The sequence below is a fragment of the Protopterus annectens genome, chromosome 3.part0 (genome assembly GCF_019279795.1).
Source record: "Protopterus annectens isolate FY-2018-M chromosome 3.part0, PAN1.0, whole genome shotgun sequence".
NCBI classification, from domain to species: Eukaryota; Metazoa; Chordata; order Ceratodontiformes; family Protopteridae; genus Protopterus; species Protopterus annectens.
The window spans coordinates 182,581,412-182,606,032 of NC_056731.1; the positions used below are offsets into that span (position 1 = coordinate 182,581,412).

Here is a 24,621-nt window from a genome sequence, read left to right on the forward strand (position 1 = left end):
CCTGTTAATAGCATATGCCTCATAATGAAATCACACTCTCATTCAAACACTTACGAATAAAATATGCAGGTTTATCACACACTCATGAAAAGAACAACCATTTCAAAAATCTACAAAAGTCAAATAAAGCTTTGTTGATAAACAGTTGTTTCTAAGAATGCTGATCTTGGGTCAGTGGCCCTGGTTATGCACTGTAGCTGTTGATAAAATGTTGTACACCAACCAAATGAAGTTTGTCTTGCAAAAATACATTTTCTGTAGCTACAGAATGGAAGTTCATGCCACATGTCCAACTTACAGTGGAAGACTGGGCTCTTTAGTTTTTCTCTTTCCTTTTCTCACACAAACACTATGCAGTCAGTCCACTGACACCACAGTGAGGTTGTCACTGCACATAACTGTTGATTACTTTATCTTCTCAATTTGTGCTAAAGTTTTCCAGCCCTCAACTGTTTGAATTTTCCAATGCAAGCTAGCAAATAATTTGCTTACTTGTACATATAATGGAAAAAGCAGTTTCTGGCAGGCATACTAACATATATGGAGATGGTGTGCTGCAGTTTCTTCTTTCTCCTCTGAACATTTAGTTACCTGTCTCATCTTCCTGCCTAACCCTACCTACCTACTGTTTCCTACCCGTAGCTCTACTATCAACTTTACCTCCTAGTTTTAATGTTTCTTTAGTTTCAACTACCAGTTTTGAACACTGATTTCAGTGTAACTGTAAAGTTTCATGAGCTGGATTTAAAGTGTTAACAGACCAAATCTTGTCTAGTGGATAGGTATAAAGACATATTTTTAACACCATTTATTTTGTAGACTAATTTACACTCTGTACAATTTCTCAAAGGTAATGGCAGTTTGGTGTGGAAGATGGCTCCCATATGTAATTCTGTAAGAACTACAAAAATAGAGATTAGTCAGACATTGCTGGTTTCATTATAAAGTTGCTTTTTTCCATGGGCATGTCTCCTTGCACCCTAAAAACTTATATATTCCAATTCCGAGATCACCATACCGCAAGGAAAAGGGAATACTCTGAGAAATGATGATCTCTGACATGCTATATGTCTGCATTTTTGTAACTCAGTTTTGCTGTTCTGGAACTCACTAACAAGTCTCAGATTATCAAATGATCACCATGGGGGATGTACTGTTTATATAGGTAAGTCTCAATAACACTAAGAGATAATATTTGCCCTGCTGTGTCTATACTTCTGTATAGTAAATAGTGCCTTCATCATATAAGATTTGTTGTACTGTGAAATTTATTTTTGCACTTATTGTATATACTGTTGTGTGTTAAGCAAGGCTACTCTCCTGCTGCACGTTATTACAATTTACTACATTTGTATGTTTGTTTACATTGTACCAAAACTGGAGTATGTTTGTTTTAAGCATTTCACATTTCAAATGTTATATCTAATAACCATAGGTTGGTGATGATACTGTTTGAAAAATTATATCATGTGTGTGCTAGGAGTAAACAGCAGATCAATAGAAGGTTCCAGTGTCAGCACTGGATATGCACAGAAAGGTGTGGTGTAATTGAGTGAGATGCACAGTTATTTTTTGATGATGGAATACATTTCATTTCTATGCAACTGCTTCTAGAACTAAAGATTTAAATTGACAGCCGTCTTTTCTCTGGATGTCTTTGTGCAGACATTTGTTTCCTTTAGCACAGTGTGTCTTCTAATTTCTTTTTCTTGTTTACATTAAATAGTAGACTTCTAGCTATCTTAAAAATAATTACATCTGTAGTTATGTTTCAGTTTATAATTTGTTGTATTGCAAAGTGGAGTTGTTTTAAGCAGTGCAGTTATCTATAGAAGTTAAAGTAAGCATATTCATTGAATAAGTGAACTTTTTAATGGTTTAACTAATTTTACAAGTCTGTTTTATTTCATTAATAAAACAGATTATTTATATACACACATATATATATATATATATATATATATATATATGTGTGTGTGTGTGTGTGTGTGTGTGTGTGTATATATATATATATATATATATATATATATATATATATATTCTTAGTGTTATATTATGTTATAGGTACTTTTCCGTTATCGGGGCAACACTTTCAACGCGAGCGTTCAGCTGAAATCCAGAACCTTGACATGTCTGTCGACCACGTGTGTAAAAAGTATTTGTCTTAAAAATTTTTTCTAAGTAAAAAATGAAGCTATCTGAGTAAACTGTCCACATGCCTAGTTAATGGACGTGTCTTGCTACTGGATTTCAGCTGAGCGATGGCGTTGAAAGTGCTGCGAGAAACGCTAAAAAAAGTAAATAAATGCAGCAAATGTGGAAACCGTGGGCTTTCTTTATTTTTATTTCTGTAGCATATCCAATCGTTATAATTGCCCTACCAGAAAGGAAAAATGAATGATCTCTCTGTACAGTGTCTTCTTACTGTTAACGCCATGCGTGTGGTATCCAAGTCATGAGGCGATTGGCTGTCACAGGCAGCACCTCCGTGCAAAGCGCCTGTCAGTCCCTTGCCCCACATTCATCTCGCTGGGCTGTCCTGCAAATAACATTAAGTATGTCACAGAAAAGAAGGAAAATAAGGGACACTTAGCCCCCCAAAAAAGAAAATTTTTCACTGCAAAGTTGAGCCATTCACACTTTGAGAGAATGCTTTAAAGTGTTCCCTTGTACATGACATGGTGTTTTTATCGGTAATTTGCTCCTGCGGTTGCTGAGCCTCGAATGCTGTGTATTGTCATGTCTGTAAGGAGTTGCTACAAACATCATGTAAATTGGATAAAAGTTAAAGAGGAAAGATGTGACTTCTACATTTTTGAGACACGTTAACATGAACACCTAAAAGATGAACAGCTGAAAGACATGTAAATAGAGTAGTATCGGAGCTCAGCAACCACTTTGACGGTGTTTCCCCCGATACCAGAAAAGTACCATGTTATATTATATTATATTATTTATATTATATTATATTATATTATATTATATTATATTATATTATATTATGATTTGCTTCTTTCGGCTTTTCCCGGTTACGGGTCGCCACAGCAGAACTCCGGTCCGCTAATGTTTGGCAGTAGAGTTTTACGTGCTGGCCTGCCAGGCCTAACGCACAACCTTCAACAAAGGAACGCCCATTCACACATGTCTTCATACAGAAGACGCTCTAACTGAGAATCGAACGGGCAACGTCTAACTGTGAGGACAGTCCAGTAACCATTATTTATCTTCTGCCTCTACTTCCTGCATGTTCTACAGCAGCTTTAATTTGTAAAAAAATAATACCATAAACTGTGCTGGTCTGCTCTCAAACCTACAAAGAGAATGTGCAGTACATATAATATTATATTATATGTACTGCACATTCTCTTTGTAGGTTTGAGAGCAGACCAGCACAGTTTATGGTATTATTTTTTTACAAATTAAAGCTGCTGTAGAACATGCAGGAAGTAGAGACAGAAGATAAGTAATGGTTACTGGGCTGTCCAGTTGCTCAGTTAGAACCATATATTGACTTCCAGTCCATCACTGCATCTGGTACTTTTGTTTAAATCCCTCCTTCCTGTGTATAAAAAATGAAACATTAACACAGGCATGAGACTGCTGCCTTCCATCTACCACTTATTTGCTTTTATTTTGTTTATGTATATGTCCACTTGTACAGCTTGACCTTTGTTGGTGTAGTAAGTCCATATGTTGTCCCACTCCTACTCCTCCCTTCCTTCAGTTTGTGCCTGCCTGGTGTCTTTAACTCACCCACACCCTCCTTATGAGAATAGGAGTCGTCTGCCTACTCAGTTCCCTGTTCAACATATCTTGTGTGGTTATGTTTTCTTTAGGCATTTTTATAGGCACTGTACTGTTCATTGTTCACTCACCGTGTATTCTGCCCATTCACTGCTTCCTTAAACCTCAGTAACTCATTTCATGCAGAATTGTAAACTCTTTTTTTGGAATCTAAAGTATTATGTGAACATACAATTGTCTGTTGCTAAGCATAAAAAAGCTATTCACCCTAAAGTACTATACTCAAAGTAACATTATTTTTTCCAAAATATTTGGACTGTTTTCTTTAATGCGCTGGCAAAATTGTCTTCAGTAAAATAATGCCAGAAATGTAGCTGTTTATTGCCTTATCTTGAAGAAGAAATGTGTGCGTCTATGTGTTGCATTGTCACTTTCCTACCTTAGAGTGTGTGTATGTGTGTGTGTGTGTGTGTGTGTGTATATGTGTGTGTGTGTGTAAAAGACATTCTAGGAGTATCTGTTATTTACATGCAATATATGTGAATATATATATATATATATATATATATATATATATATATATATATATATATATATATATATATACATATATAGGTTCATAGGTTCATACTAGGCTATCTGCCCTGGGGCAATTATAAGCCTAGCCCGATTCTGTATGGCTTACGCCACCCCTTGATTTGAGTATACTGTGCCCTTTTTAAGGTTTAGTTTACTGTGCCTCTGTCTAATAGTAACACGGGAGTAATCCCTGGGACAAACCTACGATCCCCCATCCACCTATCGAGATTCTTCTTGAAGAGATTCAGTGAGGTGCTCTGCCTCACATGAACTGGAATTCTATTCCAGAGCGAAGGGAGCCTCTGGGTTATGAACCTGTCCCTCCAGCAAGTTCTATTTATTTCTGTGCTGAGGTTCAAGTCCCTCGAGCGTGTGGCTCTAAGGGATTTAGATTTACTGAGGTGGAGCATGTCCATTAATTCTGGATTTGACATAGCTTTGTATGACAGGCATAGATTGTCTCAAGTAGGCGGTATGCAACTGAGTAGAGCTGGAGTTTTTAACCGAGCAGCATATGGCATCTGTTTGAGACCCTTGATCCTCTTGGTGAGATACTTTTGGGGTCTTTCTAATTGCTGCAGGTGTCGGGTAAGGTACATCCCAAAGGGAGCATTGTATTCTATGATGGGCCTGATGAGGGATGAATAAAGGCACGATTACCTCTCTTGATCTAGATGTGAAACCCTTTGTGATGAGGTGGGCTATGTAGAAGGTCTTTCTAACCACTTTGGCAATGTGGTTTCAAAGGAGAGATTGCTATCAACTTGGGTCCCCAGGTCCCTAATAACTTTCTCTGTACTTAATGGGTTTCCGCCTATGTGGTAATTTGTGGGCACATTGTTTTTGCCAAAGGGTATGACTATACATTTTTTGGCATTTAGCTTTAAACCATGGCGCTGGCATCAGTTATCTGTCTCTGTGAAACCTTTTTGAAGGATGTTTGTGTCAGCTGGAGAGTCGATTATGGCGCCCAGTTTGAAGTCGTCTGCGAACTTGGTGAGCCATAGTCCTCCCACGTTTGCCTGTACCTCGGAAAAGTATATACTGAACAAGAGTGGTCCCAGGACAGAACCCTGTGGGATGCCACTTGTGACCGGTTTCGAGTCTGACATGGCTCCAGCAACTCTCACTCTGTGGGTTCTGTCTTTGAACCAGTTTGCGACCCATCTTGCGACATAGGTGTTTATATTTAAGCTGGATAGCTTATCTATGATGCCCGAGTGGGGTATTGTGTCAAATGCCTTTGCAAGGTCCAGATAGGCTGTGTGGACTACCTTCCCTTCATCTATGGCTTTGGTGACTGTTTCGAAGAAGTCAACTAGGTTCAAAAGGCAGGATCTGCCCTTGACAAAGCCGAACTGGGCAGGATCTAGTGTCTGTAGGTCCCCAATGTCTTTGTTTATGAGCTCCATGATGATCCTCTCCATAGCCTTGCAGACTAAGCTAGTCAGGCTTATGGGGCGATAGTTTCCAGGGTCCATAGAGGCTCCACCTTTGTAGAGTGGGACCACTGTTGCTGTACGCCATTCTGTGGGCACATATCCTGTAGTGAGGCTGAGATTGTATAGCTGTTTTATTTGAGGGATTAGTTCCTCTTGGAGTTCATGTAGGACGCAACCTGGGACGCCATCTGGTCCCATGGAAGCAGTGTTTTTGCTTTGGAGAGGGCAGCCTTCACCTGAGCATCAGAGATGTTTGGGAGGCAGCCCTCTGCCGGGATAGATACTTACTCTTTTGGGGTGGAGAAGTTTGCACTGAACCTGTCTGCCAGGATATTGGCGATGTCTGTGGGTTCAGTGTATTTTTTGTCGTTTAGAATCAACTCAGAACAAGTCTGGGAGTTGCATCCCAGGTTCCTAACATAACTGAAAAAAGCCTTATGATTGTCTTTGGTGTCCTGTGCAATTTTTCTCTTGAAGCTGGCCTTGGAGGATTTTATGAGGGATCGTAATTTTTTGCTAGTACTGATCAGAGATGCCTTCCCTATTAGGGATTTTTCTCTATCATGTAGTAGCTTCCTCCTTCTGTTGTACAGTTTATTTATGGCAGGTGTCCACCAGACTGGACGCCTGCCTTTGGATGATTGGGTTTTGGTTTTGTTTGGGATAGCATGATCCATGCATTCCTGGAGATGTCCGTAGAATGCGTTTATATAGGATTCTGCAGTTTGGGCCGTAGTTTCCACTGGCCCTGGGGCCTTGAAGGATTCCACTTCGGTTTTGGGAAGTGAGAAGTTTGCTTTTGAGAAGTTTTTCACTGTGGTTTTCTGGGCTGGGGGTGGGGTCGGGATGTGGACATCCAGTGAAATTAATTTATGGTCTGATCTTACCAATGAGGGATATACTTCTGGTGTGGAGCATAGAGTCCCCATGTTGGTAATGATCAGGTCTAGTATGTTGTCCCCTCTTGTGGGAGTGGTGACTAGTTGTTCCATAGCATTTGAGTTTATAATTTCCAGGAACCTTTGGGCTAAGGTGCTGGGGCTTGAGTAGTGCTCCCAGTCAATGTTTGGGTAGTTGAAGTCGCCCAATATATATATACATATACATACACATTATATATATATATATATATATATATATATATATATATATATATATATATATATATATACACACACACACACACACACACACACACACACACACACACACACACACACACACATTTTTTTTTCATTACGCAATGTGAACACTACACATTTGTTTGTGTCTTTCTGCTTTTCCCGGTTAGGGGTTGCCACAGCGGAACTCCGGTCCACTAATGATTGGCAGTAAAGTTTTACGTGCTGGCTTGCCGGGCCTAACGTACAACCTTCTATGAAGGAACGCCCATTCAGGCAAGTCGCCACACAGAAGACGCTCTAACTGAGAATAGAACGGGCAACGTCTAACTGTGAGGCGGCAGCGCTACCGCAGCACCACCACCGCAGTCTTTAATTTGCATTTTTAAACAGTAAGAGAGTACAAGACAAAAGTGGTGGATTTTTGGCCCAGAAATTGTAGTTTATTTACCATTTGGCCAGTTTGTCCATCTCTTTCAACTTTCTGGTTTAAAAGCCCACATCTGCGCTTGTTTCCCACCTTTCTTGTAACTAACCTGTGGGAAAGCACTACAAAGCCTTAAACTGATACAAACACTCAATTCTTCTTGTTAATAAGGATAAATTAATTGTAGGCACTAAACAGCCTATAATTGCAAAGTACCTTGCCAAGGTAAGGGAAAACAGTTATTGTACTTTACAGAAGAAACACCGAACCAAGCATGTCCAAGGGTCAACTTCCATTAATTTCTCCTGTCCACCTGGTGAATCTGGCTTACTGGGGCAATACAGCAATTGTCTCATGTACACAGACAACCCTCTCCTCCTACCACCCAACACTACAACATGCAAGAGATGTACTTACATAACCAAACTGGAAGCAAAGCTCTCTCCAGCCAAGATTGTGCCAGACAGTCAAGAGAAGAAGGTTAATACCTGCACTACACCTCAAGCAACACATAGCCCTTCAAAACTCACACCACCAACATCCACACATAGTAACACTAAACCCACTGATGCGGAGGCCCTTAACATTAACCTGCCCAAGCAGCAAGGACCTCCATAGGTGAAACGCAAACAAACACCAATCACAACCAAAGTGACAGTTAGCTCAAAACACCAGTGTGCCACCAAACAACAGCCCCTAAGGCAAGACAATGTACCCAACACTTTAGTCATAGGTGACTCTATAGTTAGGCACACTGATGTCCCACTCACCAGGCTGAAAAAGGAGAAAATTACTGTCAGCTGCCTGCCGGGTGCCAGGATCCGCCACATAACGCATGCACTCAAGTCACTCCACAACAAGTACAAATACAACTCTGTCATTGTCCATGTTGGAGTGAATGACTTGAGACATACCTCCCTGGACTACATGAAAAGAGACATGGAAGAGTTCTCGGATCATGTGGCCCAGGCAGGTATGACCCTAGCCCTGAGAAGCATCCTACCTTTGCCCAGAATTATACCACAGTATAAGGACAAAATGATTGACTTCAACAATTGGCTAAGTTTCTGGTGTCATTCAAAGGGGATCCAGTATCTATCTGCCTGGGATGACATGATCGACAGACTACAATGCTTTGCCAGAGATGGTTTGCACCTGTCGCCCCTGGGATTCTGGTTACTGGATAAGGCTCTTGCCACCCCTGTAGTGCCTTTTTTTAGGCAAAGCTCAAAGGACAAAACCACCACCCTAACAGATATAAGCATGCAAATTATGAAGGTAATGCTACTCAATGCTAGAAGTCTAAACTTCAAAATGCACTCTCTCGAGGCACTTCTAAAACTGGAGAACATCGATATCTGTGCTGTAACTGAGATCTAGTTCAAGGCTCCAGAGTGCACCCCTGCAGTACCAGGCTACAACTCTTACCACACTTTTCGGCCACCAAACCAGGACCAAAGCACAAAAGGCAGAGGAGTGTCCATGTTCACCAAGGATATTCACATCTCCAGGCTAGTTGCCCAACACAATACATCTGAAGTCCGACAGGTGCAACTAACACTAGGTAAGACTGCAATCCAAATTGTAGCTTGCTACAAATCCCCCACCATGCCTCAAGATTCTCACTACACCTTTCTAAACATACTGGAAAATATTAAGATACAACCAAACACCCTAATACTGGGTGATTTCAACTACCTTGCCATTAATTGGGAAAACTACTCTGGTACCAACACCTTTGCCCAGCAGTTCTTGGAATTCATAAATTCCAACGCCCTGGACCAACTAATCAATAGTCCCACCAGGGGCTCAAATATCCTAGACCTGGTCATCATCAACATGGGAGAGCGATGCTCCACACCAGTGGTCACCCCCTTGTTGGTCAGGTCTGACCATAAGCTAATCACCCTTGACGTCCACATCCCACTCCCACCCACCAGTAGGGAAACCTCCATAAAAAACTTCTCCAAAGCCAACTTCAGGCAACTCAAGTCAGAAATGACAAACTTCATGACACCCATGCAGACGGGAACTGAAAGTTTGACTGCTGAATCCTACACTAAGGCACTGCACGAGCACATCCACTTGTGCATGAATTATGCCATTTCAAACAGAACCAAGACGGTTTCCTTCAAAAAAAGAACCCAATCTGGTGGTCCCCTGCCATAAACAAACTATACAACAGAAGGAAGAAACTGTTGCAGAAAAAGGAAAATCCCAGGATGCAAAAAACTCCCTTACCAGCCTTAGAAGAAGGTGAGATCCCTCATAAAATCCTCCAAAGCTAGTTACGAAAATAAAATTGCCAAAGGTTCCAAGGACAACCACAAGGCATTCTATAGTTATGTCAAGAATCTAAATGGTAATGCTCAGATCTGCTCTGAGCTACAACAGAATAGCATCAAATATACTGATCCCAAGGATATTGCCAGTATCCTGGCAGATCGATTCAGTGCCAACTTCACCCCCCTCTCACCCCCTAAAGAGCCCATCTCAATATCAAAGGATTGCCAAATTCCAATAATCACGGCAACACAGGTAAAAAAACGCACTCTCCAAAGCTAAGAATACAGTATCCATGGGACCATACGACATCCCGGGCTGTGTACTACATGAACTACAAAATTAACTGGCACCCCACCTAAGTGTCATGTTTAATCATAACCTCACCTCAGGCTTCGTGCCCAATGAGTGGGGCACAGCTACAGTTATCCCACTCCACAAGGGGGGATCCACCTTGGATCCCGGGAACTATCGTCCCATCAGTCTGACGAGCCTGATCTGCAAAGACATGGAACGCGTTATCATGAAACTTATAAACAAAGACATTGTCAACCTTCAAACATTGGACCCCACCCAGTTTGGCTTCGTAAAGGGTCGATCTTGTCTCCTCAACCTGATTGACTTCTTTTGAGTCATTCTCCAGAGCTGTGGACGAGGGTAAGGCAGTCCACACAGCCTATCTGGACCTCATCAAGGCATTCGACACAATCCCCCACTCTGGAATCATAGATAGACTTACTAAGCTGGGCATTAATCCCTATGTCACTTGATGGATTGCCAATTGGCTTACTGACAGAACTCACACTGTAAAAGTAGCCGACTCAAAATCCAGCTCCAGATAAGTGACAAGCGGAGTACCTCAGGGTTCACTCCTGGGACCACTCTTGTTTGGCATATACTTCTCTGAAGTACAGGCCAGCACTAAGGGACTCTGGTTAACAAAGTTTGCAGATGACAGCAAACTGGGAGCCATTACTGAATCCCCAAATTATGTGGCTATTCTACAAAAGGGCCTTACAGAAACAGATGCTTGGTGCTGGAGCCATGGGCTCAAGCTCAATGCCAAGAAATGTATAGTTATCCTCTTTGGGAAAAAATAAGTACCCATGAATTACCACATAAGTGGCAGTACACTAAACACCGAAAGTGTGATAAGGGACTTAGGGACAAAGGTGGACAGTGGTCTCACCTTCGATAACCACATAGCCACAACAGTCAGGAAATCCTTCTATGTGGCACACCTCATCACTAAGGGCTTTTCATCCAGAAAAAAGGAGGTCATTGTCCCACTGTACTCATCCCTCATTAGACCCATTATAGAGTACAACACCCCATTTGGTATGTACCTCACAAGACACCTGCAACAACTGTAAAGGCCACAGAAATACCTCACTAAAAGAATCACAGGACTAAAGCAGACACCCTATGCTGACTGTCTAAAAAAACTCCATCTATACTCTGTCGCATATCGCCAACTCAGAGGCGATCTCTGCTTAACATACAAGGCCATGTCAAACCCAGTGCTGTTGGACATGCTACACTTAAAAAAATCCCAATCCCTCAGAGCCACATGCTCCAGAGATCTAAACCCGGTCATCACAATGAAGAAAACATGTTGGAGGGATAGGTTACTGACCCAGAGACTCCCCATACTCTGGAATAGACTGCCCATACATGTCAAGCTGAGCACCTCTTTGGCCCTCTTCAAAAGGAACCTTGATGACTGGATGGGAGATAGGAAATTCACCCCAGGGATCACATCAGTCGCCTGCTAGACAGGGGACCAGGGAAGTAAATATTCTGGGAAGAAATAGCCAGGGAAATGTTATGGCTAGGCTTGTATAGGCCCTAGGGCCGATAGCCTAGTACCAACTTATGAACCTATGGACCTATGTATTGCAATTGTAGGCAGTAACCCAAGTTTCAAATCTGGAAATGGAGGAGTGAATTTTTTATGCCTAGAATATGAATTGTTAGACAACTGCTTGATAACATATAATGCCGTTGAGTCTATGATAAGGTAGTTTGTGGTTAAAGTGATCCCTCCTGTTAACAAAATAAAAACATTTTGCAAGTTTGATACCTTTTCTTTTCATAATGTCGCTAATAAAGAATATTTTATGTTTTAGTGATGAAGACGGGAGAAAGTGGAATGACTGTTTTCAGACTCCTTGCCAAAGGAAACAGATGGATGTGGGTTCAAGCTAATGCACGTTTAGTCTATAAGAATGGAAGACCTGATTATATTATTGCTACACAGAGGCCTCTTGTGTGAGTTAAAGTTACAAATATATAATCATTTTCACTGAATCAGTGTGTACCTGCCTTATTATGTTCATCAACTTCTATTTTGATGTAATGTTCACTCACTGTGTCAATGCAAACACTAGCACTGTTAACAATTTTCATATATTTAAACACATAGTAGTTGTTTGCTTGTAATTCATTTTAAGTGTATATCTAGAATGTTAAAAGAGCAGTCTGAAAGTGTGGGTCATGCTTGCTAGAACTTCTAGCTGGAGTTTATTCTTCTCTTAACAGATTGTTTCTTTGCTGCTCTCTAGCTAGAGCAATTTGAAATGCGACAATCTTAAGAGCAGTTTCTTTGTTAGAAACAAACTTTATGTTTCTCAGCAGTAATAAACTCAGTAACAACATAACATTTTCCAAAACAGCAGATTGAGAAGTGTCCATTTTCAAGTGACAAGTATCTGGGGCATAACACTCAGAGTTTGTGAGTACAAAATGGAATTTGCTTGCTGCACCCCTGAGCATATGGACAATCAATCGCATACTTATTACAGTGTATATTAATGTTTTCCAGTAATCTTTCAGGTGCTACATTTTGTCACCTGCAAGTTAATATTTCAGATTAAATCATTGTTTTGACAACTATTTTTATACTTTAGCATTTAACTAGCTTTCTTCATAACTGTCCTAACAGTTTACTCAACATCAGAAACACTTAAAACTTAAAGACAACGAAACTTTTAGCAAGTCTGAGTCTAGGCACCCTTCAGTGTACTTTAAAGTGAAAAAATAAACTTTCATCTCTTCGGTCTCCAGTCACTGTATAGTTGCAGTTTTGAATGTTTTGCTGACAGTAAGGTTCAATTTCGATTTATAAGCTGAAAAATAAATTATACAAAGTTAGAGTACAATTAAGTTTCTTTCCAGTCCATAATGAATCCTGTTAACCACTTGAATTGATTTCATTCCATGTGGATTTTTCAGTGTATCCACTTAGATACATGTTTTGCCATAATATTTTCTCTGAAATTCTACTTGTATCTATTCTCCAGTTCATCGTTTTCTGAATTACATCCATCACTTATGGTACCATACTATACTTCCATCCCTGAGACACTGTTTTCTTCACTACCAACAACAATAAAAGTAGAAAAGCCTTTTCTTAATTATTATGTATGATCTCATTGTCCCACCCCAGTAAGATATACTTTGTTGTATAACCTTTTGTAACAACCTTGACCCCAAATATATCAGTTCATCTCTAAAGCTAGACAGACTTGAAAGAAGCCAAGAAATATGCTGTCATATACCTAACATTCATTCATCAAACCTCTAGCAAGAAGTAATGAAGAACTTCAGAACTTCAGAAAAGTCGCACATAGAAACAAACCGCTTTAATAACTTTTAACGCACTTTTTTTCAAACGTTTTTCGTCTTACTCTATAGTAAAACTTCTTCTAGCAAGAAGAATCCACATTTGGAAATATCCATTTTAATCACTGTGGTGATTAAAACTATTTGGTATAATAAGGTATATGGAGTCATATTAACTGCTATAAAGGCATGAAAAGAAACCACACCTGTGTATGCCAGATATCACCCTACTAATATAAGAACTTGAAGAAGATAGTTGAGTTTAGGAAACTCCAGTCCTATTCATGTTTAGGTAAGTAGAAATGGCACACAAATTATCTGTCTCTCTTTTTTTTTTTTTTTTTTTTTTTGCAAAACACCAGCAAGAACAGAGCTGCAGCACTTAAATTGAATTTTTTGAAAGAAGTAGCATAAAATCTCATTGTGGAAACAAAAGAATTATTTCTGCAGTAACCAGATCACAAGCAGATTATATGTGAAATGCATATATATGTGGCTACACAACTGCTCTTTGAAAGAAAATTTCCCAAGCCTTAGCTCACAGAGAACTGATTCCTCAACAGTGTCAACATTTCCATTTTAAGGCATTGTCAGGAAGTCATGCAAGCACTGACTGGCAATTTTAGGTGTGTGCCCTCTTTCCCCTTGTAGATCATATTACTGAAAACTGTTTTGGGGAACGTATTTTTTGCAGGAGATCTTTTGTGGAGCTGAAGCTTTGGTTATTGCCACTCATACATGGCACCTCGGCACGTAAAAATCTACTGCCAATCATTAGCGGACCGGAGTTCCGCTGTGGCGACCCCTAACTGGGAAAAGCCGAAAGACACAAACAAACAGTCATATTGCAAGGGTAATATGTACATGCTCAAAACCCACTGTCACAATGCACACGCAGAAAGCAAGAATTTTTTGAAGCAGATTGTTGATAAATATGTAGCAGAAAAGTGAATTTGGTGCAGCTTTTGGGTTAATAATATGTACAAAAATGCAGGCCATTTTTATTTATATTTATGTACTGGGGTGGAGCACTGATCTACATGAACCTGTTTCACACTCAACCTTGGTCAGTTTACTGATCACCAGGGAGCAAGCCATAAACAAGTTAAAAAGAGCTATTTTCAATAGGAAAATGAACAGCATAAAATGACAGCAGTTTACTTAAGGAAGCACATAAAAAAGAGCAAAAGAAGACACCGGTTTTCCAAGTAGACTCCAAGTAAACAAAGTAATGTCTAAAGGCTTTTACCCATGGCAAGACGAATCTTCCAGTATTTACAACTTCAAGAAAAAAATATAATGCTTAAATATTGAACTTACCAATACAAATTCCAGATGGCAAGTGCAACTCGCATTTGTATAAAGTGCAAATTAAAATGTTTGAAAAGAAGGAAAATGCTAAATAGTAATAACATAAATGCTAAAAATCACAAACATTTTAAACCAGGAGTCAGAAATGAATGTGCATCCAGGGCCAGCCTTAAGTGAACTGGCACCCTAGGCAAAGGGGTCAACAACACTCCTCCTCCCCGTATGTATCATTTACTACCTCCCTGATCCCTCCATCCTGACCCACCACATCATTCACCTTATTTTTCTATTCCCTTTCTTGCCATTTCTCTTACTCTTCAGCCTTTTCCTGCATTCATTCAGTCATTCGGCACATTTCAGCTTGGCAAGACTGCTATGATAACTGTGGAGTAAATAATTGTATTAGGCCTCCAGAAGTTTTAGAATTTCTAGATATCCCAAGATGAATTTTAAAGGGTTTTTTATAAATCACTTGTTCATCCAATGATGGCCTGAACAAAAATCTTGCTTCTTCTTCTTTTGGCTTTTCCTGGTTAGGGCTAGCCACAGTGGAACAAATTCAGACTTACTCTTCAGCTTTGCTTTTTCCAGCATCATTTCTGTACACCCTAATGGATCCTGGACTACATTGTAATAACTGTGGAGGAAATAATTCATTAAGCCAAATAGTCTGGTGGATACTAGGACCTCAGATGCCATGGAGATTTTAGATGTGCTGAGGTGCATTTTAGAGTGTTTTTTAAACAGCCTTTTTTATAAAATGGTAGCCTGAACAAAAATCGTAATTAATGAAAGAAATCCAGTTTTATTTTATTTGTTTGTTTTTATTTTGAAAAAAAGAAATAAGTTGTATCTGCAACTTAATGCTCAAAGTTGACAAGATAGCAGTTGGCAAATGCTTGAAGGGATATATATAAGCCATATCTGGGAATAGTATCTGCTTCCCTAACCCCTTCAAAAAAGGTAGCCACTCTCTGTGTATTCCCCTCTGGTGATAGATTGGGATGAAAGTGAAGACAAAAGTAGTCACAGTAATATGTTTCAAGTCGGTATTGTCATACATACATACATATATACAGGTGTGTAGCTCTTAACGTCCTTGTGCACAACATCTGATTGCATTTACGTCCATAATATATTAAGAGGACATAAATGCGATCAGCCATTATCCAGACAGACGTTAAGCAAAGCACAATACAAAGTGTAGGATGTTCGCTTAATGTCTGCATCTCTTAACATTCTATGGGATAAAACCTATCCCGTATTTTAAGTGGCACATACCTGTACTGCATGACTCCAAACTCCTATCCCCAAAAGGCCAAAAGACAGCCACTGTTTGTGTAGCTCTCTAATGTCAGACTGGGATGAAACTGAAAAAAGAACATGTTTCAACATCTATTAACAGCATGCCTCATTACACATCCCCAAAATCTAGCCACCTGTTTATGCATCTGATGTATGACTGGATAGAAAGGGAAAAAAGTAATGAAAACAGTAATTTGTCTAGTTTACTGATTCTAGACAGCATCCTGTTCTTATACAAGCTGTAGTGACCCTCTGTGCACATCTGTCACACTTTTCCAGAAAGTTGAAGAAATAATGATCTCACTGTCCCCAGCCCAACATGAGATATAGTGACTTGTGCACAATTCCGAGATACGGAAAGAAAACTGAAGAAATAATGACATTATTGTGGTCTACAAATAATGACATTGTCTGCAGCCCTCTGCACAAGCTACAGTGACCTTCAGTGCATGCCTCTGGGAAGGGAGGGCTTTAGCCTAGGTTCAGGGAAGAGGCCACTAATAAGCATCATACCTCTTAACCTCTTATAACAAGAAATCTTGAGAAAGCCTAAAATAATGGGGAGGCAAAGGGCCAAAAAATGGGAGCAAATCCTATATATTGCTTTTATAAGTTTAGAAAGTTACTAGAGTAAAAGGATTTGTGTTACTATGCATTTTATGAAGGAAATGACATCTGAAACTCAAATGCATGTTATATTTAGTGACATTAATCCTCAGTGACTTGCCAGAAAACTTCAATTTTTTTATGAGGGACTCACCAAAAATATGATGCAAAACTCTGGACATTCTTTGAAAATATGGAGAGCTGAGAGGTATGCTAAGCTTGTGTCAAAAACTCTACTTACTATAAAGATCTGATTTTTCTGTGACGCATTTTATGATTTATTTTTTAAAAGGTTACTGTTTAAACTCAAGCAACATGAAGGTCAGGTGCTTACATCCAAACAACACTTACCCCTATCAAACAGTGCAAATGTCTTTTATCTGATTGTGCTACGAGAATTGCTGTGTAATATGTTTCATCTTTGTTCCACACAGACAGTTAACACACATTAAAGCATTCAGTCACTTCACATAAATCAAATTAGTCTTGCAAAGCCAGAATAATGAGCATGCAACAGCAGATAACTAACCATTTTCTTCCACAGACAGCCCTGGAAATGATGGCCAATTTGTTTGTACATATCTCAGATGTCCAGTTAAATAGTCCATCTTGCTTTGCACAAATGAACACTAATCCTGCAATACCAGACAGTGACTGTTTAAATTAAGCAAACAAAAAGAGGGTCAGTAACTTTCAACAGACAGTATCCACCCATCTAGCAGGTATAGCTGCTACTTTGAGTACCTCAGATTGTGATAAAAAATGAAGGTTGTGTATTGTATTTCATCTCTGTTTCACAAAAACAGAAGCCAGACATTAAAGCATTCCAATATTCTGTAAACAAATCACATTAATCCTGTAAAAGCACACTAGTCCTGCAAAGCCAAATAGTGACTGTATAAATCAAGAAAACAACAAGAGGGCCACTTAATTTTTACAGGCAGCTCCCAGCTACACCCAGCAGTTATAGCTATTTCTGTGTGCACTTCAGATGTCTGATTGTAATACAAAATTATGGCATTCATAGCAGTCAACCTCTTAGCTCAAGAATGATGGACAAAGTAAAAAATTGTGAGGAATAGAGGCTAAATATCAGGGACAAATATTAAATATTTCTCTTATGCACTTAGAAAGTTGCTAGAGTGACAGGCTTTGCATTGGTATGCATTTCCAGATGGATATGTCTAAAATCTCTTAAAATTATTTACTGACTGCAGTCCTCAGTAGTTCTCTAGAAAACCACAAATTTTACAAGGAACAAATAAAAAAAATAGATAAAATCAGTGGCTTTCTGCAAAATGAAGGACATTTCAGAGCTATGCATGTATTGTATTGTATTTCAGCTGTGCTCAGTGGAAACACTAGCTACACATTACAGTGTTTCAAGTTACATCACACAAATAGTAATCAGCAAAGACCAGTTGTATTTCTCTACTCACAGGCCAGAGTTTTTAAAAGTTACTCAAATTAACTTAGTTAATAGAACAACATGTTTTGCATCAACAAACATTTTCTAATGAATAAAAAGCATGGAACCCTAATTTCTAGTATTTATTTTTGCCTAACTGTAATTCACAGTGATTTCCCGGAAAATCAGAAAATACATTAGTGACAGGACAAGTATATTAGTTGAGAACAGGGACTTTCTTCAGAATCAAGGACAAATAAGAACTACTATGACTAGCCAAAATATCTGGTTGCCTGCCAGTAACAATACACACATGCACACACGCACAGACACACACACACACACACACACACATATATATATATATATACATATATATATATATATAGATAGATATATATATGTATATATAAACACACACACCTACTACTGTAGATAGCACAGTTTTCACTTCACAAATATTCCCTACACTTTCAAGTTTGTTGACTTCTTGCTCTGTCCGACCTACAATCTACCCAGTTCATTGCCTAGGTAGATTGTTGCTGGATGGAGAAGGAGGCCAACAAATAAAATGGCTAAGCCTGTTATACTTCATCTTTAGAGTACTGCAGCTTCCGTATCTTCTCAAAGGGGTGCTGTTTGCTGTACTTTTATTTATTTAGTTAGTTAGTTTCTTAACATAAAGAAATGCCACAACTCTATACTTTAATAAATGCCAGAAGAGCATCTCTACCAGGGCGGCAAGAGGAGCACCTTAGGTAGCCCCCTAGTTCGCTTGTGCATAAGGCTGACTATGTGTGTAGCATGAAGGTAGCACTAACAGAAGAACCAGGCAAACAAAACAATTATCTTATTATTTGTACAGACTGAAAGCACCAAGCATTTAAATAAGGAACATCAATTAGGTTTCAAAGTTAGCAGTTTACTGTACATTTGTTCTTCTTTAAAGGACTTTTGATGTGCTAGTTTAAATTCCAGTAGGTGAGAACATTAATTTGCAGTCAATCTAAGAGAAGATAGATTTCTTTTTTGCAGACTTTACATTGTTTTGATAATTTAAAAGTTTGATATATATTAATTGTGGGGGAATCTGTGAATCCATTAACTCGAAGGGCATAGAATGCTGCCCCAAACTGTCATGGAGTGTTTTACTTCCTCAGCAAGCAGAAATAGACTATCACACACAGATTTAATAAATTGCTAGAATCAAATTTCTCACAAAGTAGGACGTTATTTTTGAGGTGCCTGACTTTCTGAACCAAGAATTTATGTTTAAGCTTTGTGATTTCCTGAAAGTGGGATATCATTTTAGTTCTCTTGTGTCTTCTCGGGATGACATGGTGTTCTGTTTCCTCAATTCTTCAATTTAACCTAAAAATGTAGCACTGATATCAGTACATTTTGAGAAAATTTCTTTTCTGTTGCCAATTGTGTATAAGACAGTGCTTCATTCATTTCAGTCAGTGGAAGATTTATTTCAGATTTAGACAGTGTAGCTTCCTTTTCTTCATTTTCTGCAGGTTTTTATTGTTTAGATCTTTAGATCTTGTACCCTTCTCAGGAGCTAAATGAAGAAAACTTAGTTTTTATAGTCTGTGAGTCCATGTCTTCACTTCCCTTGGTAGCAACAAAAAGGTTCACCAACATAATGAATAGTCTGAGAAGAGTAATAACTCCAGTAAAATCTAGTCAGAGCAGGCAGTAATTTGGAGGTTGAACAGTATAAAAAACAGTAGATTACCAGCAAGCAGAAATTTCTCTTCACAGGTCAGCAGCCATCTTCAAAATCAAAACTTATATTTAATGAGTCAAAGTAAGTTTTCCTGGAACACAAGAGCTCAACAAGGATACTAAATTGCTAATACGTGCATAATGTCATGGGCTATTCTTCAGAAGAGTGTGGTGAGGTGACTGGGTTTGTTTCAGTCCTTTCTTCTATTGATAGAGTCTGTCTTGTTTCCTCTTCACTGTTATTGCAGACAACACTCTCATCCTTCTTCAAGCTGTAAAAAAGTTAGCACATTTTAAAAATACAGTCAAATATTAGGTACTTCAGTACAGATTCCATGCTCTTTACACCCAACCTAAAAACAGTTAATCATATCAATCTTCTTTTCTAGGTTATTCAGTTACAGAGGATAAAACTGTCTGTGTTGGTAGTTTAGGTTGTCAGGTCTGTCATTTGTGTTACCCTTACTGTCCCAGTAGAGATGACTCACTGTTAAATCTACCATCACTGCTGTTTACCATATAGATAGCACTCCACATAAATTTGAAGCAGTCATCAAAGACTTGGATACATATGCTAAGAACAGACTCTCCTTTTGGCTGCTGCTTCTCTTTGATGGTGACAAAGTCCTGTCTTGTACAAATAATCCTTTGTGCTATTTTTTCAAAGTCAGAAGAAGTTATAATTTTGCTTTATTTATCTCTTATTAGTCTCATCACCAAATGTAGTGCACTCTTTAGCATGTACCACACCAAGCACCTAAAGCAGTTTGAGAGACCTCAACTTATCTTCATCAAAATGATCTCAAGTCTCAGTAACCATAGCTACTGCGATAGGCTAAAAGCTCTTTCCTTCTACTTGGTGTCATATAGACTCACATTTCCATGCTATGAATGACCCAGCACTCTTTGAAATCCATTTCCTAAGTGGAACAAGTGGTAAAGCAAACACCCTTTCTAGAGACCCAAACCTAAAGTATTACATCAACACAAAATGGCTTAAGATATATATACTTAACATAATATAACATATCCCCCATTTCTGGAATAGGCATCCCTTACCTATCAAGCAGTGTACTTCCATAGCAATCTTTAAAACCAACCTGTGTGAATGAATGGGTGATCAAATTTTCATAAGAGATATGCGGAGAAAATCGCCTGAAGTAGTGGAGGATGTAGTAGAGCTTCATGACGGTCTCCATTGGCCGTTAGTGTAGTAAAAACCTACAAATCTATGAAGAATGGTTCAGGTAGTACTATTTAGGGTACAAAACAGGATGACCTGACTTTGTCACTGGGTTATCGCCACCCCCACCAGTAAACACTTGACAACTCTTATGGCTTTGCAGCCAGCTTTATTACAAAATGTCAGACACTTCAATATCAACCATCTTTATTAACATCAAGTAACACATGTCATATATTACCATAATATAGTACAACTGAGCAGTGTGATAGACTACTTACCTACTTATAAACACTTTAATACTACTTTTGACCACACCTCTTTACAGAGACCAGTCATTGTATTAGACTGCTCATAACAAACTTATTAGCAGTGTCCTACTACTCACTGACACAACTTAACTCCACCAGGCAGTGTAATACTGCTCACTTGAACCAATGAAAGTGCCAACTGAAACATAAAAGGGGGTGCTACCCACAGCATAGCCTGTTACACCCCCTCAAACCTAAACACTATCTCCCAAACAAATCCTGTACAAACAATGACAGCTGTACATTGAACACCTATAACCTAATATTGCTAAGATTCATACCATCACCACAAAACAGGACAGATTCCTATCTATAAAACTCCAGTATTCCATTACAGGAAAACCTAAAGCACCACCCGCCTAACCACCCTATGGTTAATAAACCTCCTAGTCACCTCTGTTGCCTTAAGGTTGTCAGCACTCCTTCGAAATCAACCTGGGAATTATGGCCACCCAAACTACTTCTGCACAACTAATAGCTCCCTTAACAAACAGGGCAGCAACCTCCTTTTAGGTTTGCTACCAATGAGATTACTTCCTAAATGTAAAACTATCACAACAGGTTCCCCCAACTGCTGTCTTACCTCTTCCAGTGCTATTAGCAATTGACACCACTGAATACTTCAAAAAACACACCACTGGAGTTGCCATTGCAGTAGATCCAGGCCCAAATTCACACCACCAGAACACACTTTACCTCTTCTAGCTACCCGATGACCCAACATGACTAAAAGCATCCTTCCTGAAAAAGAAGCACACATAATTACTCAACTAATACAACTCTAGTTCTCTTATATTCTAATGACTATAACTCAAAAACACCTAGATCTCCATCTCACTGCTCTTTTAATCACCTCCACAGACCTACCTTTCTCAGTCAAATCAGACGTCCTTCCTATTCTGAAAGAATGAGTGATATAACTATCGCTGACACTGACTGCACTCTCAACTCTGTCTTCACCCAAGGTACAAACTTCCAGACATCCACATTTTCCCCCTTCAAATCTTAAAAAACTAAACCCTCCAACCATTTGCCATGTGCCTCTATTCAATCTGTAGCCCATGCCAGCAGGCATAACAAACATAGTCTACTGCATGACAATGCCACCTGCTTACCTTCGCCCTCCTAGATAGTTTATGATTATCTTAGCCAGATCAATAGCCCTGTTTAAGTAATTCTGAGGTCATCCCACTGTAAAATAACCCAACAGTTCACTAAACCAGAATTCCCCAATGTACATGAAAAATGCCAAAGTGGCCCTGACCCATAGTCAGAATGAGTACAAACCACCTTGTGCAGTCCAGCCAAAAAATCTTCAGCATACTCCTCGTTGGGCAGATCCGACCATAAGCTAATCACCCTTGATATCCGCATCCTGCCCCCACCCACCATTAAGGAAAACACGGTAAAAAAATTCTCCAAAGCCAACTTCATGCTTCTTAAGACAGAAGTGGCAAACTTCATGACACCCATGCAGATGGACAATACAGTTATGACTGCTGAATCCTACACAAATGCACTCTATAAGCACTTACACGAGTGCATGGATCATGCTATCCCAAACAGAACCAAGACGCTATCCTCCAAAAAAAGGAAGCCAATCTAATGGTCCCCTGCCATAAACAAACTCTATAACAGAAGGAAGAAACTGTTGCAAAAGAGAGTAAAATCCCATGACTGGTGGAGCTCCTTGGTCAGCCTCAGTAAGAAGATGAGATCCCTTATAAGATCCTCCAAAGCTAGCTACGAAAACAAAATCACCACTGATTCTAAGGGCAACCACAAAGCATTCTATATCTATGTCAAGAATCGCAATGGCAACACCCAGATTTGCTCTGAGTTACAGCGCAACGGCACGAAAATTACAGAACCAAATGATATTGCCAACATCCTGGCAGATAGATTCAGTGCTAACTTTACCCTGCTCTCACCCCTAAAGGGCCCATATCTATACAGGAAGAATGCAGAGTCCCTATAATCACATCTATGCAGGTAAAAGCTGCACTCTCTAAAACCAAAAACACAGCATCCGTGGGACCAGACAACATTCCAGGCTGCGTTTTACACAAACTTAAGAACAAACTGGCTCCCCACCTAAGCACCATGTTCAGTCACAGTCTCACGTCAGGCTTTGTGCCCACTGAATGGCACACAGCAACAGTTATCCCACTGCACAAAGGGGGAGCCACCACTGATCCTGGGAACTATTGCCCTATTAGCCTGACTAGTCTGGTCTGCAGAGCCATGGAACGTATCATCGTGGAACTCATAAACAAAGACATTGGTAACCTCCAAACTCTGGACCCCACCCAGTTTGGGTTTATAAAAGGCAGATCATGCCTTCTGAACCTAATCGACGTCTTTGAGACAGTCACCAAAGCCGTAGACGAGGGTAAGGTGATTCACACAGCCTATCTTGACCTCGCCAAGGCTTTCGACACCATCCCCCATTCTGGAATTATAGCTAAACTCACTAAACTAGGTATAAAACCCTACGTCACAAGATGGGTTGCCAATTGGCTCACTGACAGAACCCACACTGTAACAGTTGTAAACTCTAAATATGACTTCAAACCAGTGACAAGTGGAGTACCACAGGGTTCAGTCCTGGGACTTCTCCTGTTTGGTATCTACTTCTCTGAAGTACAAGCTAACACAGAAGGCCTCTGGCTAATGAAGTTCACAGATGTCTGCAAACTAGGAGCCATAGTCGAGTCCTCAAATGATGTGGAAATCCTACAAAAGGGCCTCACTGAGACAGATGCCTGGCCTCAAGCTCATTGCCAAAAAGTGCATTGTCATCCCCTTTGGTAAAAACTCTGTACCCATGAACTATCACATAAACAGCAGTCTACTTAACGCCAAATGTGTGATAATAGACCTTGGAACTCAGGTGGAAAGTAGTCTCTCCTTTGATAATAACATCACCACAGTAGTCAGGAAATCCTTCTATGTGGCACACCTCATCACAAAAGGTTTCTCATCCAGGAAAAAAGAGGTCATTGTTCCCCTCTACTCGGCACTCATTAGACCCATTATAGAGTACAACGCCCCTTTTGCATTGCATTTCACAAGACATTTGCAGCAGCTGGAAAGGCCACAGAAGTACCTCACAAAGAGGATTACTGGCCTCAAACAGATGCCCTACACTGACCATCTCAAAAAACTCCAGCTTTACTTTGTAGCATATCGCCTACTCCGAGGAGATCTCTGCCTAACATATAAAGCTATGTTAAACCCAGAGCTGTTGGACATGCTACACCTAAAGAAATCCCAATCCCTCCGAGCTACACGCTCGAGGGACCTAAACCTTGTCCCCACAATAAACAGGAAATGCTGGAGGGATAGATTCCTGTCCAGAGACTTCCTATACTCTGGAACAAGCTACCCATCTATGTCAGGCAAAGTTCCTAATTAGCACTCTTCAAGAAAAATCTTGATGAGTGGATGGGAAATAGGAACTACACCCCGGGGATCACTTCTGTGGCTCTGCTCAACAGGGGCACAGGAAATTAACTTTCTTGGGTGGCGTAAGCCAGGGAACCT

The 24,621-nt window shown here is 39.8% G+C and overlaps 1 protein-coding gene across 1 annotated transcript in view; it reads left to right on the forward strand.

Moving 5' to 3' along the window:
- Positions 1 to 24,621, forward strand: part of LOC122796306 (aryl hydrocarbon receptor-like) — a 1,394,090-nt gene that overhangs the window by 1,291,751 nt on the left and 77,718 nt on the right. The window contains exon 9 of the mRNA XM_044064677.1: positions 11,726 to 11,867. Coding sequence (XP_043920612.1) covers positions 11,726 to 11,867 — 142 coding nt within the window. The remainder of the gene's footprint in view (positions 1 to 11,725; positions 11,868 to 24,621) is intronic.